The 17,138-nt window shown below is 40.4% G+C and overlaps 1 protein-coding gene across 2 annotated transcripts in view; it reads left to right on the forward strand.

Annotated features, from left to right (window-relative positions):
• hcn4 (hyperpolarization activated cyclic nucleotide-gated potassium channel 4) overlaps positions 1 to 17,138 on the forward strand; it is a 76,582-nt gene that overhangs the window by 34,687 nt on the left and 24,757 nt on the right. For both annotated transcript variants that reach the window (XM_073464598.1, XM_073464597.1), the window contains exons 3-4: positions 5,765 to 5,926; positions 9,620 to 9,838. In XM_073464598.1, the coding sequence (XP_073320699.1) occupies positions 5,765 to 5,926; positions 9,620 to 9,838 (381 nt within the window). The remainder of the gene's footprint in view (positions 1 to 5,764; positions 5,927 to 9,619; positions 9,839 to 17,138) is intronic.

The following is a 17,138-nucleotide window of genomic DNA, read 5'->3' on the forward strand; positions in this document are numbered from 1 at the left end:
CTCACCCAAACACAGGAGGAGGATGCATGCACATGGCGATAACACACTAGTAAACATAGTAAGAAAGCACTGTTTGTAGAGTAAAGACGGAAAACATTTAAATAACCAGTATAGCCATCAAAAATCTTTTATTTGTGTTTGTAAAATGACAAGATTGAATGTGTGAAAATAACAATTTTCAAGAGTAAAGCTAAAAACTCAGAGACAGTATTTAAAATTAAACCTTTTTATGTTGCGTATGTGTGTTAAGGTAATGGAACAGATTCAGTGCATGCTTTCGACGTTATATTTAAAACTCTGTCTTTCAGTACATAAAATAAAATTCAATCAAAACTGTGCTTTACTATGTATGGATGCTGAATCCACAAAAATACTAAATGATTATCACTGAATGACTCAATCTATTAGAGCATTAAACACAGTAATACATTATTTAATTGAAGAGCTGCCAAGTCGATGATTTTCAGATTGAACTACAACTAAAACTGTGTGATAAAATGAAACTATTTCCAATTATTAAATAAATAACTTCTACAATTGAATCATAAAATGAATAATACAAACCAATTAAAGTAAATCAAACATTTTTTTTAAATACAGCATATCACATTGTGTGTAGCAGTGAAAGTCTAAAGCAAATGGCAGAGATTTGAGGTGAAGGGACACGTGTCGTGGCATCGGAAAAACAGCACGAGTGACGAATTTTGTTTTCTCTTATGTGTCGAGACGCCGTCACGCCAAACATTCATCATCATTAGCGGAGCGAGCAGCAGACACCAGATGCCTCGGTATAGAGCTGCGTGGACTGTGTCTGGGCAGCTACCATCAGCACCGTGGGACATATGCATCTATTCTCTCACCTGGATCACGCTCTTCTCACTCCATCTGTTTGAGATGACTCGGCAGCTGCCTTCATCCGCTCAGTGCCTGTCTGGGCCTGATCGCTAACTCACGAGGATGCAGATTAGGAAATGACTTTAGCACATAGGCCTGTATTTGACCCCTGTCATGTTTATTGGACTGTATTTACTAGTTTTTATTTGTCTGAGACACTGTGAGTGAATGTCTTTGGTCTATCACTTGTATTAGTAGTAGTTTAGAAAAGACAATTTGTGTTAAAAAGTGTTGAAGTTGCATTTACTGTATATGTAGTAGTACTGTAGTTTAAGTCAGTGGTGAAATGGCAATTTACCCAAGTACTATACTGAAATTCGAAGCACTTCTCGCCCTCGGCTTCACCAGTACAAGAGTGGGTAAGGAAGAGAGACCACAGTGTGTTGTGTGTCTCAAAATATTAGCTTCTGACAGAATGAAGCTGAACAAGTTAGCACAGCACTTGGAGACTACTCAGAAAATGTTCAGCTTTTGATTGCTCCAGGAGAGTTGTTTGTGAAGAGGCAATTTTGAGAAAAATCACTTTAAAGCGATGAATGCTGTTCCACAGTAAAGATTTAGAGAAAATGTGTGCTGCACTTTTAATGCTCCCTCTATGAAGATAACTTATTTCTTATTTAGTTTTTTTCACACTGAAGTTGCCTGTTCTGTATTAATGTTTAAAATAAATTTGCAAGAAAAAGATGTTAATGTGTGTGGGTGGGGGGGCCTGAAGAAACGCTTAGGAACCACTGCTTAAAGAGGTTAAGAAATTTAAGAAAAAAAGTTGACTTATATATATAGATCCATGGTTCTCACAACAAACATATGATGGCCTCAAATAATATGATGCATTGTTGTAGATTAAATTGTAAAGTAGTTGAAATTAGCTCAACCTTAAACATCTACAGCATGAAAAATGCAACATGCGCATGAATGCAACTGTTATATTAACACAAAAACATCAGATCTAATAATAAAACGCTGACAGGGGCCATTTTGCCTCAGAATGAGTACTTTATATACTTTAAGTAGATTTTTCTGATATTACTTATTGGGGGTCGACCGATATGGCTTTTTCAGGGACCATATATGTTATTAGAAATCAAGGAGGCTGATAACCGATATTCGGATTTAATATTTCCAGTAAAAATTTTGGCGTAAAATGTGCGCATGTACTGAGATGAGGATGCTGCATCTGAACCAAAGTAACACAATACTAAATTAACTTTTGTTATTGACAATCTGACAAAAAAAAATCCCTGATACCGATAATAAAATGCCGTATATCAGCCCTGATAATGGTAGTAGTTCATCATCAATGTTTAATTTCCTTTATATTGTTTGCCTTTAATATTGACTGTGGTTAAAGTGCTTTCCCACACGACTAGGCCTACCATTTACCCAAAAAAATCTGCCTCCATCACAAGTACTTACGGCCATGCCGCTGCAGTTTCATTAGTCGCGTTTATGAAACCACTCCGTCAGCATTGACTTCCTGTAGGTCACGTGATCTGACCCGTGCTTTTAATTTTAATAAAAAAGGCCAGCGGATATCTGCATGGCCTCTCATATGGAGAGGCCTAATGAGGGTAGTGAGAGTAACAACGAGAACCCCGTAAGAAACCGTTGTGTTGCGTCTCGGTGCCCTCATCAATCACAGCTCTCTTGTTTATGCTGATGCTAATACTGCCAGGCTCACTCTGTGTCCCTATCAATTAACAGAAAGTGGTCAGCAATCCATCATCCTCCATGTAACACGCCATGTTGTGGGGACGCCGTGTGTGCAAACAGAGCGTGTGTGTTTGTGTTAAATATGTGTGCATGTTTATAGCACAGTATGTTTCTTTGTTAAACATGCACAGACGTTCTGCCGTATGTGGCTATTTTATCATTTACAAGAGGCGACAGAAATGAAAGGAGGGGAGCTGCAGAGGCCTCGTTCCTGTGCCACAGTATAATGATCCTTTAATAATGATCCAACCTTCTAACAGAAGCAATCTCGGGAACAATTTTTCGTAACTGGAAAGTCTGTTCCTGCCTGGCACGGGGGTGTATTTGAATTGATTGCAGCTGTAAGAAGAGATAGGGGAATCACCTTCCTCCAGTGACAGTAGAGTTTGGGTTACAAACTGGAGATTTGCATGGCATTACCTGTGACAGTTCTCACAGGCTTTATTCTCCGCACAGTGTTTAAGTGCCAGAGGTCTTTTGAGGGCACGTCTATAGTAGGAGCGTAGCAGGAGTTATTGTTGAACAGTAATGAGTCATTCAGGCAGCGCCACGAGATAAAGAAAGGAATTTATCCTGCTTCAGAAATACACTGACACTGTAGAGAGCTTGATAGTATTCAATGTATTGACAGGTTCAAGGACAGCCCACATAGCGTGGTGCATGATGCACCGAAGGCAGTAGATCATTTAATACTCCACAAGAAGAGTTTCATCCCAGAATGAGCCGGTGTGGTGCAATACTTTGGATGATAGAGGTAACACCTGTTTATTAAACTCAAAAGTAAAAATGGTGTTTTTACATTTAGTTGTTAAAGTGATAATCCACCAATTTAGAATTGTATTTCCTTAAAGGAGCAATTTGTGAGATATGAATCGAAAAAAGAAATACTATAATCAAAAGACTGTAAAGAAACAACAATTTTGACATTATGTCAAATGTCTACTGAAGTTAGCATGCTAACCAACTGGCCCTGGCCTGTCCTGTCTTGTTCAGCGTCAGTCGTAGTTTCGGTCCTGTTGCCCGCACTGACTCCCCCTGTGATCCAAGGTCCCAGTCCCGTCCAGCCCACAGCTAACAAAGCCATGAGCTAATTAGCTAATGGTAACCAACTACAGCCAAAGATAGCTAGCAAAGAGCAGCAGTTGTTGCTATCTCTGGTGATATGCTGCCACCGATTTTTTTGGAGCCATCTTGGAATTCTGTCCATATTTTACAAAATAACACCTGTAAGGTTTTTGGATTCACAAAGACAAATAATAAGAAATTTCAATGCAGTAGAAGGTGGGAAATCCTGACTTTTTACATGCTCAAAAATAAATCCTTCATTTCCCATAATGCAGCTCAACAGAGAGCCTCTCTGCTTGGTAGATGCCCACTATGACATCACCAGGTAGAAGGCACAAGGTAACTTATTCGTCGTTATACAACACAGGGTTGTATAACGAAATGAAAGTTTGTAATCTCCTTCATGCTACACAAATTACAGAACATATATACAGTTATTTATAAACAAAATCTGCCAAAGAAAATCTCAAAGAACTAATTTAGAAATAATCATTTAAAATGTAAATAGTAATCTTTCTGCGTTTATGCTTTATATCTTTGTTTATCCTTAATGTCTCAGAAATTGCTATATTTGGCAAGTTTTCCTAGATTTAAAAGCAGCCTCTGTTTTTATAAAGCTTCCCTTTCCTGTCTGGAAATACGATTTCACAAATGAAAAATATATCAGGCTCAACGTGGGAGATGGAAAGGGGCACCTCATGATTTATTCATCCACCACAGAGTGAACTTAACACTTTAATGCTATGGAACGCCATTACTGCTCCAGCCGGAAATTCGACATCGCACAACATTGCGTATTAGATACCGTGACTTATTTATCACTGTGTGTAAAGAAAAGACGGGCTGCTAAAAAACACAAGCAATAGCCAACGTTTGACGTGCTGCTGTGAACAGACGTGGAGGAAATTAGGGGATTTGGTGGGTTGAGCGAGAAAAGGTGCAGCTGGGCGAATGATTCAGCTTAGGTGATGATGTGAAAGTGCCCAAGGCTAAATATTTTGAACAAGAGCCCAAAGAAAGAAGGGAAGGGACAGAGTGGGAGAGAGCCACGCTGAGTTTCAGCATGTAATGTTTGTGTGGACGGACAGAGAGTGCGTGAGTCGGGATGTCTCCATCCACCCTGAGAGAGAGCCTGGCTCCCCTCCTTGCCCGGCCACATTTTCCTGGGCATACCTCTGGCTTTATGCTAGCCTGTTGACGGAGCGAAATTGATGTGATTTGATGGTGCAGCAGCACCCACACTGTCCTGGACAAACACCACGCTAGTCCCTGCCAGCCTCCTTCTTAACACGCACACAGAAGAAACACACAGATACACACTTGTGTGCGTTCAGATGGAAACAAAACAACAACAAACAAGCCCAGTGCATTAGGAACTAAAGATGAAGGTGACAAATATGTTCATCTTCCTCCTCATCACCTACTGCTTAAAAACAAAGTAAAGATGGAATATCCCCTTTCAGTCACAAGCCCTAAAAGGCACTGAGTGGATTTTAATAAGGCGTGGAGTGGTTAGCAGTGCACACCGTGGTCTTCAATGGGATTAAGAGGCTTTGAATTGTTGAGGCCATTAAAATCTACACCAGCCCAGAAGTCCTGGAGCGCCTTATGAGTATATTTATCATTAGGATTAACAAACCAAGCTTGTGAACGCTCTCACCCCAGGAGCGCAGCCACCTCTACCCTCGTACCATTATTGTGTTTGGCTGAGTGGCTGATGATAAGAGCGAATCAGCAGCTGGGGAGGTAAAGCTCTGGTCCCAGACTGCTGACCATCCCCAGTGGACCGTTCTCGGAACAGCAACATCTGCATCCACCAGCTCATCTGTTGGCAATGTAAAAACAAGCTAAGGCTTCCACAGGCCATGTACATTGTTGTCTAATTCCTAAACCAGAAAGTCTGGGCATGGCGTGATCAAAGAAAAGACCCAGAAGTCGTTGAACTGCTTGTGGAGGAGGAAAATCTCCCCTGAGGACGTGCGTGTGTGTGTGTGTTTTGCAATCTAGAGAGATTTTAGGGATTTGACCACCAGCGCGTTGAGTCATCCCACCCTAACCACGTTTCCTGCTTCCTTCTTCTCCCACCCCTCAGATCTTCCACATGACCTATGACCTCGCCAGCGCCATGGTGAGGATAGTCAACCTGATCGGCATGATGCTGCTGCTGTGTCACTGGGACGGCTGCCTGCAGTTCCTGGTGCCCATGCTGCAGGACTTCCCCGCCGACTGCTGGGTGTCCAAAAATAAGATGGTGGTAAGTGCTTCTCCTGCGCAGAGTCCTCCTGCCTGTTCGAATCAGATTATGCCCTGTCTTATCTCATCCATCAGCCTCAGTAATTACTGTACTAAAACCCTTTAGCATCCTGGGAAAGATTGCCTCGCGTATCTGTCATTTTGAGCCCCTAAATCAAATATATTTATCTGCTGCATTTGCCCGCATTTATTCAATTTGCTCATTATTTTTATTTATTTGGAGCTCTTGACATCTGTCCTTATTGTGAAAGGAGAGAGACACTTAGGCTGTGCAGGGAACATTGATTTTCCGAGGAGGACAGACGGCCCTTATTCAATATCGGTTGAATATTGACAGTTTCCAGTGAGCGCTCATGCTGTGCTTTAATTTTGCTGTATTGTTAAAACAGCTGCTGGAGTAGAGTCTCTGTTAAAGCCTGAATCATTATAGAGATCTCTTTTATTTGCTTATGGAAGCGGACTGTGTCGCACCTGATGTGCGACTCTGAATCACCCGCAGCTGATGGCCTCATGTAAACTTAGTGTGTTATAAAAGAGGATTATGAGTTACTGTCAGGGTTTGTGGTGGGGGATCTGACACCAGAGAACGTTTGTCTTCTCAGTGTAACATACCAATATATCAACATTTATTTAACCCTTGAGGACTGCAGCTGTGGAGAGCGGTTCCCTAACTGACGGCCTGTCAATATACAGTACACGTCACTTTAAGTGTGAATAGGGTGAACGGTCGGGCTTAATGGGGTCGGCAAGTCATTTCAGTGAAAAACTGAAAAATAAAAAAAACTTTCTGTGTAAATTATTTTCATTAGAAATTGATACTTAAAGGTGCAATATGTAAGAATTTCAGTTTTAAAACATTCAAAACTCAAATTAAAAAAATTTATAATGTGAGGAAATTACAGTCTTAAAGGTGCAATATGTAAGATTCAAGTAAAAATCTCAGTTTAAAACATTCAAAAATTAACAAAACGTATTAACAGAATGTGAAGAAATTTCAGTTTTGATATTATGTCAAAGAAAGAGGCTGCTGAGCCCATTCCTTTGCCTGTGGTGCAACAACAAGACTCCCATTGCTCAAAGCTTCTGGTTTGCATAGACTCAGAGTCAGCTTATGGCCACTAGCTGCATGGCTAACTGAGCTAACTAGCTAACGGCAGCTAGTAGCTACAGCCAATTTCCTCCTCCTGGTGGTCCAAAGATCCTGTGTTAGTGGTGTGAACAACACCAACAACCCCCCAGTGCGCCATCATCCACTGGCTGCACAGCTACCTGAACTAACTAGGAGCTCCAGTTAGCAGCAGTTAGCAGATGAAATGCTACCCCCTGTTTGTTTGGAGTATGATTTCAACTGATGGCCAATTTTCTTACATTTTGCACCTTTAAAATACAGGCTGAAATGATTTTTTTGAAATAATTTAGACGAGACAAGGCAAGTTTATTTGTGCAGCATCATTCAGACACAAGACAATTCAAAGTGCTTTACAGGGGCATAGAGATTCATTAAAATTGCCTTTAAAAGCCCATAAAAACAAAAGCAAATACAAGCGAGTAGATAGTTAAAGATTAAAAAGAAATAGTAGCTGACAGATAAAAATGCATCTTTAAACAGGGACAACAAAACAACATATTCAGGTCTTTTACATAAACCAGCTTCCAGTCAGCTGTATGTTCAGCTCTCCGTGCCAGAGCGGATGTCACATGAGTACTCACATCGCTCAAGGTATGATGTATTTGGTTCATCATGCCTCGCTGCCTCCCTGACATGCTCACTTGTTATATTTAATCATAAGAAACGACAGATGTTGCAAACCACTGTCCCTTGAGATGTTTCACACTTTCGCTAATTTTAGCTTGTTTTCCATACCTGTCTGTGCACGGATACGCACAGTCATCAGGCGAGGTGGTCCTGCTCAGGGACAGGGGCTCAAACCAGCAACCGGTTGATCGACCTTCCAGTTTAACCATTTAAATGGATTAAGACAAAAGATACAGACAGAGTTACCTCTAGAACGTCACCATTTCCTCTTCCATTTTTAAATTTCTATTCCCTTCTCGGCCATGAAAGATGCATTTTTACCACTAGTTCAGTATGCATAGAGGCAAGTAGCAAGGGGATTATCTTAAGTTACATAAGGCTGATCTGTCAGGCAACATAATGTAAACTCCGGCTCATCATGAAGGTACAGTACAATATGCATGGATTAAATTTGATTTGATGTCTTATTCTGCAGCAGTGAAAAGAAGGACAAGATTGCTGTATTAATCTTTGTGTTTTATTGTGAAAAAAAAGCTGTATTTGAACCTTAAGTACATTGCAGGGATAATACGGCATGATACACAAAGCCAAAACAGTAAGAGTCAGATTTAAGTAGTCCAAAATGCAATAAAACATATTTTCCTGTTATATTTATTAATTTTCAGAGAAATATTGCCTTCACAGTGATCTTAATAACAAGCCCTACTTTTACTTCCACTAACTGCTGCTAAAACCTTTATAAACAGTCTTCCCTTTCTAAAATGTTTTAATACCTCTATCTTAGCCACTCTGCAACATGCGCTCACATGCCAAAAGCCTTGTCACAGGATGATTTCATGCAGTTCTGACTAGATTATATTTAGGCATTTTCTGCTTCTCATGTTGTCGCAGCTCAGTCTCGTGTTTTCCAAAACTTCCACAGAGGTTGCCTCTGCAGATTTCTGCCCACCCCTCCCAAAAACACAAGACTGCCGTTTGCATGTAGGAGTGCAGAGGCCCTGAGATGTGAGGAAGAGCACTCATAATGTACTTAGTTTCAAATCCTGTGTGAGGGATGTAGCCTCTCATTAACATCAAAATGGAGTTTGTTGTGTTTCCGACAGTAAACACTGTCTAATTAATTGCATTACGTAGAAGAATGGCTCTCAGTGTGACAGAATAACAAATATATCTTTCTGAATTAATTCAAGCCTCGCAGGCAGGCACCTCTCGGATGGAAAGCACCTCATGTTTGGCCCACATCACCTGGTAGACGAAGAGTTTGTTAGTATTGACTCAGTCACGGTTGGTTCGGCTCTGATTAGAATCATTACGAGACATTTTTCGTCTTCTTTTACAGTAGCTGTCCCATTATCGTGCTGGGTCATCGCTCCTTACCTTTTCAGGAGGGCACTAATAAAATTGCTATCTCTCTCGGCTTTTCCGCCGTGGAAATGAGTTTGAAAGCAATTTGGACATGTCACCCCCAGGAGAGAGTTGATATTGATTTGCCATGAACTACCACCGGGATCTAAAGGAAAAAGGGGGCAATTTATCTACAAATGAGAAAACTCACAGAGAAATCACATTTTTCTAAATAGCTGACCTACTTACTGTCATGCAAGCCTCCAGTGTCTCACGCTCTATCCGCCCATTCTCAGGGCTCTGTTTTAGGCTCTCGCCCAAATGTCTGCTTGCTCCAAATGTTTGCATATTGAAAAGTATGTTTTACCCTGCCAGCTGCTCTGTATTCGACTAAGACAGTTTGAAGTGGACATCTGCCGTTAGTTTTGTCTTAAGTAATTGGATGTGTGCGTGCATGTGAGTGAGCTGTCGGGGTGCTCATTGACCTTTAATGTGCCATCAACACCCTGATGAGAGAGGGAGAGAGAGTGAGCAAGATAGAAAGTGTTCCAATGTACTCACCCTGACTCACCCCATCTCCTCTGTTTCATGCAGAATGACACATGGGGACAGCAGTACTCCTACGCACTTTTCAAAGCTATGAGCCACATGCTGTGTATTGGGTATGGCATGTACCCCCCGGTGGGCATGACAGACGTGTGGCTGACCATCCTCAGCATGATCGTGGGCGCTACCTGCTACGCCATGTTTGTGGGCCACGCCACCGCGCTAATCCAATCTCTAGACTCGTCTCGACGGCAGTACCAGGAGAAGGTGAGTCAAGATGACGCGTTGATGACAGCGGTTGTTGTCGTGATTTATGTTGAAGAGAGGACAGCGGTGGTAGGGGAGGATGCTGGCTCGTCCTCAGTTTAGAGCTTGCTTTTATTTTGTCATTTATTGCAGCAGTTCAGCCCAAAATTCAATTTCTTTAAGGTTTGTACAGCCACTAAAACACACTGACATCATAATTCTTCCAAAGAGGGAAAAAAAAGCACCATCAGAGTCCTCTAAGCACGGGCTTTTCAAAGTCTGACACTGTGACACCCCCATGACAAAACTTAGACATCTCAGTCTACTCTAATTAAAAAATAGTAGATTAGTGCAACAAGAAAAAAAAGTTATTACTAGGTTTTATCATTCTTATTATTATTTGTTTCATTTTAAATTGGAGATAATCATACATGCAGTCATCTATAATTTCCTTACATGTGTATATTGAAGAAGGGTGTCTTGCCCCAAAACGTCTTTGTGGCACTATTAAATAGTGAAATGGGAGTATTTGTCTTTTCTTTTTTCTTTTTTTTTTAATGGTTCCCACGAACATTTTTGAGACATAAAGAGGAAGTATGATGTTGCCATGGCTACAACTTTAGCCTTGTCCTTTTAGCCTTTATTTGTTTACATCTTTAGAAAAGCTGTCCTGAATGAGCTATTAGCAGTTCCTGTTCCAATAGACTCATGGATGTATAGACAAATATCACCGGATTACTTTGGTGCCAAAGAAAACTTAAAAACGGGATGATTCTCAGGCAAGTTCTGAAGGGAAAATAAGCATCTTTTTCTATTTTTTCTTGGCATATTTATGGACTTTATTCTTATTATTTCAGCACAGCAGCACATAACTGTCCTGTGAAAGCTAAAACAAATTGCCCTTTTTTCAGGTGTTCTTTTTTCAGCTCACTGAAAGGGCTATTGTAGATAAACCATTCAAAAAAGGGTTATCTACAGTAGCTTTAGAACGGGGACATTTTCGAGAAAATGGAACAGTTGATACATAATTTTCTTTCTGTTGCAACTAGTCTAACTCACCGGATGTACACTGTTGGTATAAATGATAAGTGGACTTGCATTTCTATAGCCCTTCAAGTCTACTGACCGCTCAAAGCGCTTTACAACACTTGTCACAATCACCCATGCACACACACGTTCATACACTGATGGCAGAGGCTGTCATGCAAGGTGCTGACCTGCTCATCAGCAATTCAGTATCTTGCTCAAGAATATTTCGACATGCAGCTGGCAGGGAATGGAACCAGCAACCTTCCAATTATTAGACGCCCCGCTCTACCTCCTGAGCTACAGCCGTCCACGAGACCTTTGTCTCCTATCTACTATCTGCTTGTTACCATTTTCAAACTCCCCATCTCTACATTAAAAACAGCAACGACCTTTGAGCTCGCAACCTACATGCTGAAAATGGCAAGTTACCCAAACACGCACCTGATCGCTAAACAAGCTCGCAGCTGTGACCCTTTCTTTTAGCCATTTTAATGCAAGACTGGCCTCCTCATGTGCATGCATCGTAACAGCTTCCTCCTGACCCTATTTTCCATGATGATTGTGAATGGTTTAAAGAAATACAAAGAAGCCAGAACTTTTTTCAGAGAGATAGACCACAACAGAAACAGAATTACAACACAGTTACTAAAAGATAGGGCATACTAAGCTTGGCGTTCACATCTCTTCAGCTCCTGCAAGCTGGCTGTTTATCTCTGGCCGGATGAGGTTTTTGTCCGTGGAACCATCCATAAAGAGACAGGAACCCCAGCCTGCCCAGTTCAGTGAAAGGAAAGCCCTGACAGCTGGCTGCGAAGGCCAAGTCGTGTTCCACAGTGCCATGCCCTCTGTGGGCCCAGCGTGGGCGATAATGAGCTGAGCTGCGAAGCTGCCACATTGCCCACTGTCTGTGGTGAGGAAGAGACGAGGGAGGATGACCTCGTGGGAATGCAGGCAGAGGCTCTACAGACCCTACCTGAATGAAGGAAGGGAGAGCGGGAGTGAAAGAGGGCAGAGAGAAAGGCCCCGGCAGACCAGCAGAGGAACAGATTAGCTGACGTAATGGGTCTTCAAAAGGAGAAACGTTGCAGTGGATGAATTAACACCTCACAAATCTAGGGGTGAGTAACGCAGAGACAAGTTCACCAGATTCTCACCAACTGAAATCTCGACCACGAAAAGTAAAACACTCAAGTCGGTTTACGGTTAATGCTGCTGATCTGAGTAGCCGCCTAATGAAAGGGGAGCAAACTATCTCCCAGCTCAGAGCTCTCCACTCGTCTGCTGCACAGCTTTACAGATGCCTTGCTGCCAAGTAGACTGAACAGCTGGCCTGTCTCAGCACCAGTCAGCAGACACTACCAAAGCCATTTGCTGCCGTTTCTGGGATCACCCCCTAAGGCGCCTTAAGAATCCCCCAGCCAGCTAAAAAGGCTCCCCTGTGCTCCCACAGCTTCCCACGGTGCCAGCCTGCAGAAAGGTTATTACTGCAGACTGCAATTAATTTTAAAGAGCGCGGATTCTCTCATTTATCTTCCCACATGCCTCACTGATAAGGCACTCTCTGGCTGCACTGTCAATACGTGCTCATCTGGCTGTGGGAGCCAGATAGTAGTCATTTCTACCACACTGTTACTATACCCACTCCTCCCTTCTGCTTATCAGGGTTATTTCCCTTCAAAGACATAAACCTTTTTGTCATTGGCCCCCGCATCAGTTGTGTGACAATGGGATCTGCTTCCTGGTGATTTCACTCCTCTTTTCCGTGTTAGACTAATACCATAATCCACACACTCAAGAAGTGGACAATCCATCGGTCAATCCCTGGAGTTCTGAGAGGACAGGTGGCTGTTTTCAGACGGCCACTGGGCCGCCATGACAGGGACAGCTGTTCCTGTCCGCCGGGACTCAGCCTGGGGAGAAATCTGCTAAGTGAGACACCAGCAACACAGCAGCCAGTCAGCCCAGCCTGACATCATACACCAAGTTATTATATACGCCTGGGGTGGGGTCAGAATACTGTAAAATTTAGTCAGTTACTGCAGAGAAATTACACTGCAATTTTTGTAATTAGGAATGTTAGCCATTGGATTACAAAAAAATTTAAATATATATATATATATATATATATATATATATATATATATATATATATATATATATATACTGTGTATATATATATATATATATACTGTGTATATATATATATATATATATATATATATAGATATACTGTGTATATATATATATATATATATATATATATATATATATATATATATATATATACTGTGTATATATATATATATATATATATATATATATATATATATATACTGTGTATATATATATACTGTATATATATATGTATGTATATATATATATATATATATATATATATATATATATATATATATATATATATATGTATATATATTTGGATATGTTTACTTCAAAATCAAATATTGAAAATATTGCACCTCATACCAAAAAAAAAAAAAAAAATTGCCACGGATATTTTAGTTCCACAATTATTTGAAACATTGTCAATGCAAATTAAAAACATTTTGCATATCCAGCATTTGCATCATTTTCATTACACAAAAACAGTACTGGCATAAACTACAGGTGTGCTGTGTGGGATGCTGTTTTTAAAACAAATTCAATTTACATATTTTAAAGATGTAATCAGAAATGTAATAAAGCAAACCTTGACAAAGGAACTTTAATATGATTAAACATTTCTTCAGATGTAATCTAGTTTTGTTGATTTTAGTATTTTTTTACAATCTAATAACATAATATTCTTAATATATATAATCCCCGATCACATGTTATATGTTACCACCCAACCCCGTACATGCCTGTCTGTTACAGTGAGACGTTCCCTGGTGTCTCATTTGTTCAAGTCAGTAAATGCAAAATCTTAAAAAGGCAACGAGGCGAAGATGTGATGGTGGGCTTACTGTCACTACAGTAAGCCTACTACTGTAAGCCTTAAGTGAACCGTGCACAATGTGAGGATTGTGATACGACAGATATCAGGTAATTATAAAATACTTGATTACAAAGAGTGATTCATCGTAATTCGTGCATAATTCTGTATTCTCTTACCCAAAGAAGGCAGGAAGAAAATAAATAAATAAACGTTAAGTTTACTGCTTTGAAATATCAAAAAGAAACTCTGTTCAAAGAAAGAAAAGGTCTCCCTTTACGTATATATTTGGGTAACAGGACATGTGTTGATACTATTGTGTGCTTTCCTGTTAGGGCACTTTAATGGGTGTAATTGAACACACAAACACTGAGTGGGAACTCAAAGGGCATCAAGAAGCTTTAATTCTCATTAATTCTCATCAAATCCAGTGTGTATTTGTTACAGATGAATCAAACAGGATTACAAAAAGTGTCAGCTTGTGTGTTTGTTTGTTTTTTTGGGCCTTTTTTTTCATTTTTGGTCTTTGTTGCTTTCTAATCAACATCACAATGTTCAGAAATGTTCTTTTAATACTTCATTTGGAGTGCTGACTTGACACATGCATAGCTGATGTTGCACATTACAGAGTGTGAAATGTGAGGAATTAGACATTTTGAGCCATTAGTCAGTGCTGGAAATGCCACCACCAGTCAGTATTCTGTTGGCTGGTGGTGAGCTGAGAAACAGATTTGTGCAGTTTGCAGTTTGGAGTTTTTTGTATTCGGAAGCCAAATATCCCCATGTTGATATTCCAAAGATGCTGTCAGCAAGACTACAAAACTGCATCATTTGCATACACCAGATGTCTGTGAAGTAGCATGAATTGTGACTTCCTCATCTGTAATGTGGATGCTATAGATGCTCCATAGATCACTGTGCTTCGATAGTTATGCTTAATACTCATACTCAATACTCATACTCAAATTAGCTAGCTAGGAGCTTTATCACAGTTGCAGGTTGCAGTTGCCTCAATCCAGCTTGTACTTATACGTTCAATAGACAACAACACAAATTTCACACCCCGTAATGTCACAGTGGGATGGAGAGCAGATACTGATCACTGTTTAGTTTCTTAAAGAATACAAAAAAGGAGATCAACGTTGAGCCGAGCTGCACCATCACCACATTTTACTGCCTCGTGCTGGTTATTATGTGGCACAGGCTTCTGTATTCATCTGCTGTAAATGAGCTGTAAAAAGTAGAGCGTGGATCTGTCGTATACACATGGCGGTATGTATGGCCAAGATGAGAGGCCATCTGTGCAGTTGGCATGCAGAGGTGATGTCCAGGTAACGGTTAAATTTAGAGAGGAAACAAAGCAATGAAATCCCTCTGGGGTGGGGGGCTATGATGAAAATTAGCCTATGAAGGACTCTTAGAAATGTACAGATGGGAAATAGGAAAGGATGGGGCTGAAGGCTCTGCCGCCAAAGATGGTGAAAATTATCATCAGAAAGCCAGAGTATAATCTTTTCTGAATAGAATTCTATTACAATGTGGCACCATGTGATAAATGCCCGGGCTGTCAGAAGCTTGCAAGTTTAAAACTTAAATGAGCTCTTAAATAGGAATCAGGCAGCCTGTTAACTGTTACACAAAGTAGAGAGTGCAACAATCACACTAAATACTAGGGGTGGATGTGGGGCCCCACTGAGACGAAAAATAGCTTTATTAGATTCATTATCACTCTGTTGAAGATATACGCCTGATGCTAGCCTTTTGCTGTGTGTAAACAGAGCCTGTAGGTATAAATAGGTAAATAAAATGTGTGCGTTTTTTCACCTGTTTGCAATCTAATTTGTTCCCGATGAATCTTACTGCATGGATTCGTTTGGGTCCGTGTCAGATGTGAATGGAAAAGAGACAGGTTGAAGCCGGACGTGCTGGGAGCGCTACATTTTCTACTCAGAGACTCTCATGTGTTAGAAGTGCAAAGTGCTAGTTACAGAGTGCTCTAGTCATGGGATTTTAGTCACATTTTCAAGTAGTGATTCAGATTTTGATATCTCTATTTTGAACTCTGTACTCACTCAACTGCTAGTTGAGTTGAGTTTAAGTGCTCTGACTAGAGCAGGGTTGCCCAATCTTTTTGGCCAAAACCGAAACTAAATGTTGAGCCAAGGGCCAAAGGTAGGCATCTGTCACATTGTATTGTTAAGATGCAGACTACTACTACTGCATTATTATTATTTTTTTACATTTACATTTACAACCTTGGCCTGCAGGGCAACCCTGGACTAGAACATGGATACCCGACCTGAACCTGAAGGGACGTGAATGACCAAATAAGTCAAACAAAAATGTAGAAATTATGTTTGGGTTTGGGTTCGGTAACGGCAAATTACATATAATATATGTATTTATTTTTTATTTAATATCTGTGCGCGTTGAACATTGCCTTCATGGTCATCTACACACTGTACATGTCTGTAATCAGGGTAAACAGGCAAGCTGTAACCATGGTAATAATTGCATGACAGGGTAACACAAACTGTTTCAGCTTATATTAACTGCGTTGGGCTCAAGTCGGGATCAGACATCAAAAACAGAACGCCTGTCGAGTTCAGGTCAGATTCGGTTACTACTCGACCGGGTTCAGACAGAAAAATGCATCCCAATTCGAACTCTCTGAAATGGATCAGTTTGTAAGATTTTGTAGGGCAGCAACTGACTCATTTTGATTATTTGGTCAATTATTTTTCTAATTAAACAATTAATAGTTAATGTATAAAATGGGAAGATTGTAAAACATCACAGGATTAAATGTTCATGCTGCACATTTTGTCCAAATAAGAGTTCAAAACTCAAAGCTACTTATTTTTTTTGGCAGTTGTTGTTTGATAAATGACTTAAACATTTAGTCGAATGTGAAATGGAATAAATAAGTCCGCATTGGATATCTATTAGTAAAATATGACAGAAGACTTAATGCGTTTCTTCTGCTGAGTGCAACGATGATTTGTTTTTTCTTTTTCTTTCACATCACTCATTTTCTGTCCCAACCTTAGTTTAATTTGCTGTAACCGTCTCGACAGGAGTAAAATGTCCCTCTTGCAGAATTACATTGTCGAACAGAATTGTACAATACTTGAGATTCAGTATTTTCGTCTGTTATAGACTACTGTAGTATTATTCAATAATCTGTTGGGGTCTCTCGTCCCCACATTGAGCTCATGTATTAACCGGTCTAAAACATTGTGAGCTGTAGTGGGTTAAGCATCTGCCAAATCTGCCAATTCCCCCAAGGATTCCTCCCTCTTGTCTCGGGCATGTTGAGAACCATTATCACACAAAGAGAATTACATCTCTCCAGATTGG

This window comes from Pagrus major, chromosome 4 (genome assembly GCF_040436345.1).
Source record: "Pagrus major chromosome 4, Pma_NU_1.0".
In the NCBI taxonomy this organism is placed as follows: domain Eukaryota; kingdom Metazoa; phylum Chordata; class Actinopteri; order Spariformes; family Sparidae; genus Pagrus; species Pagrus major.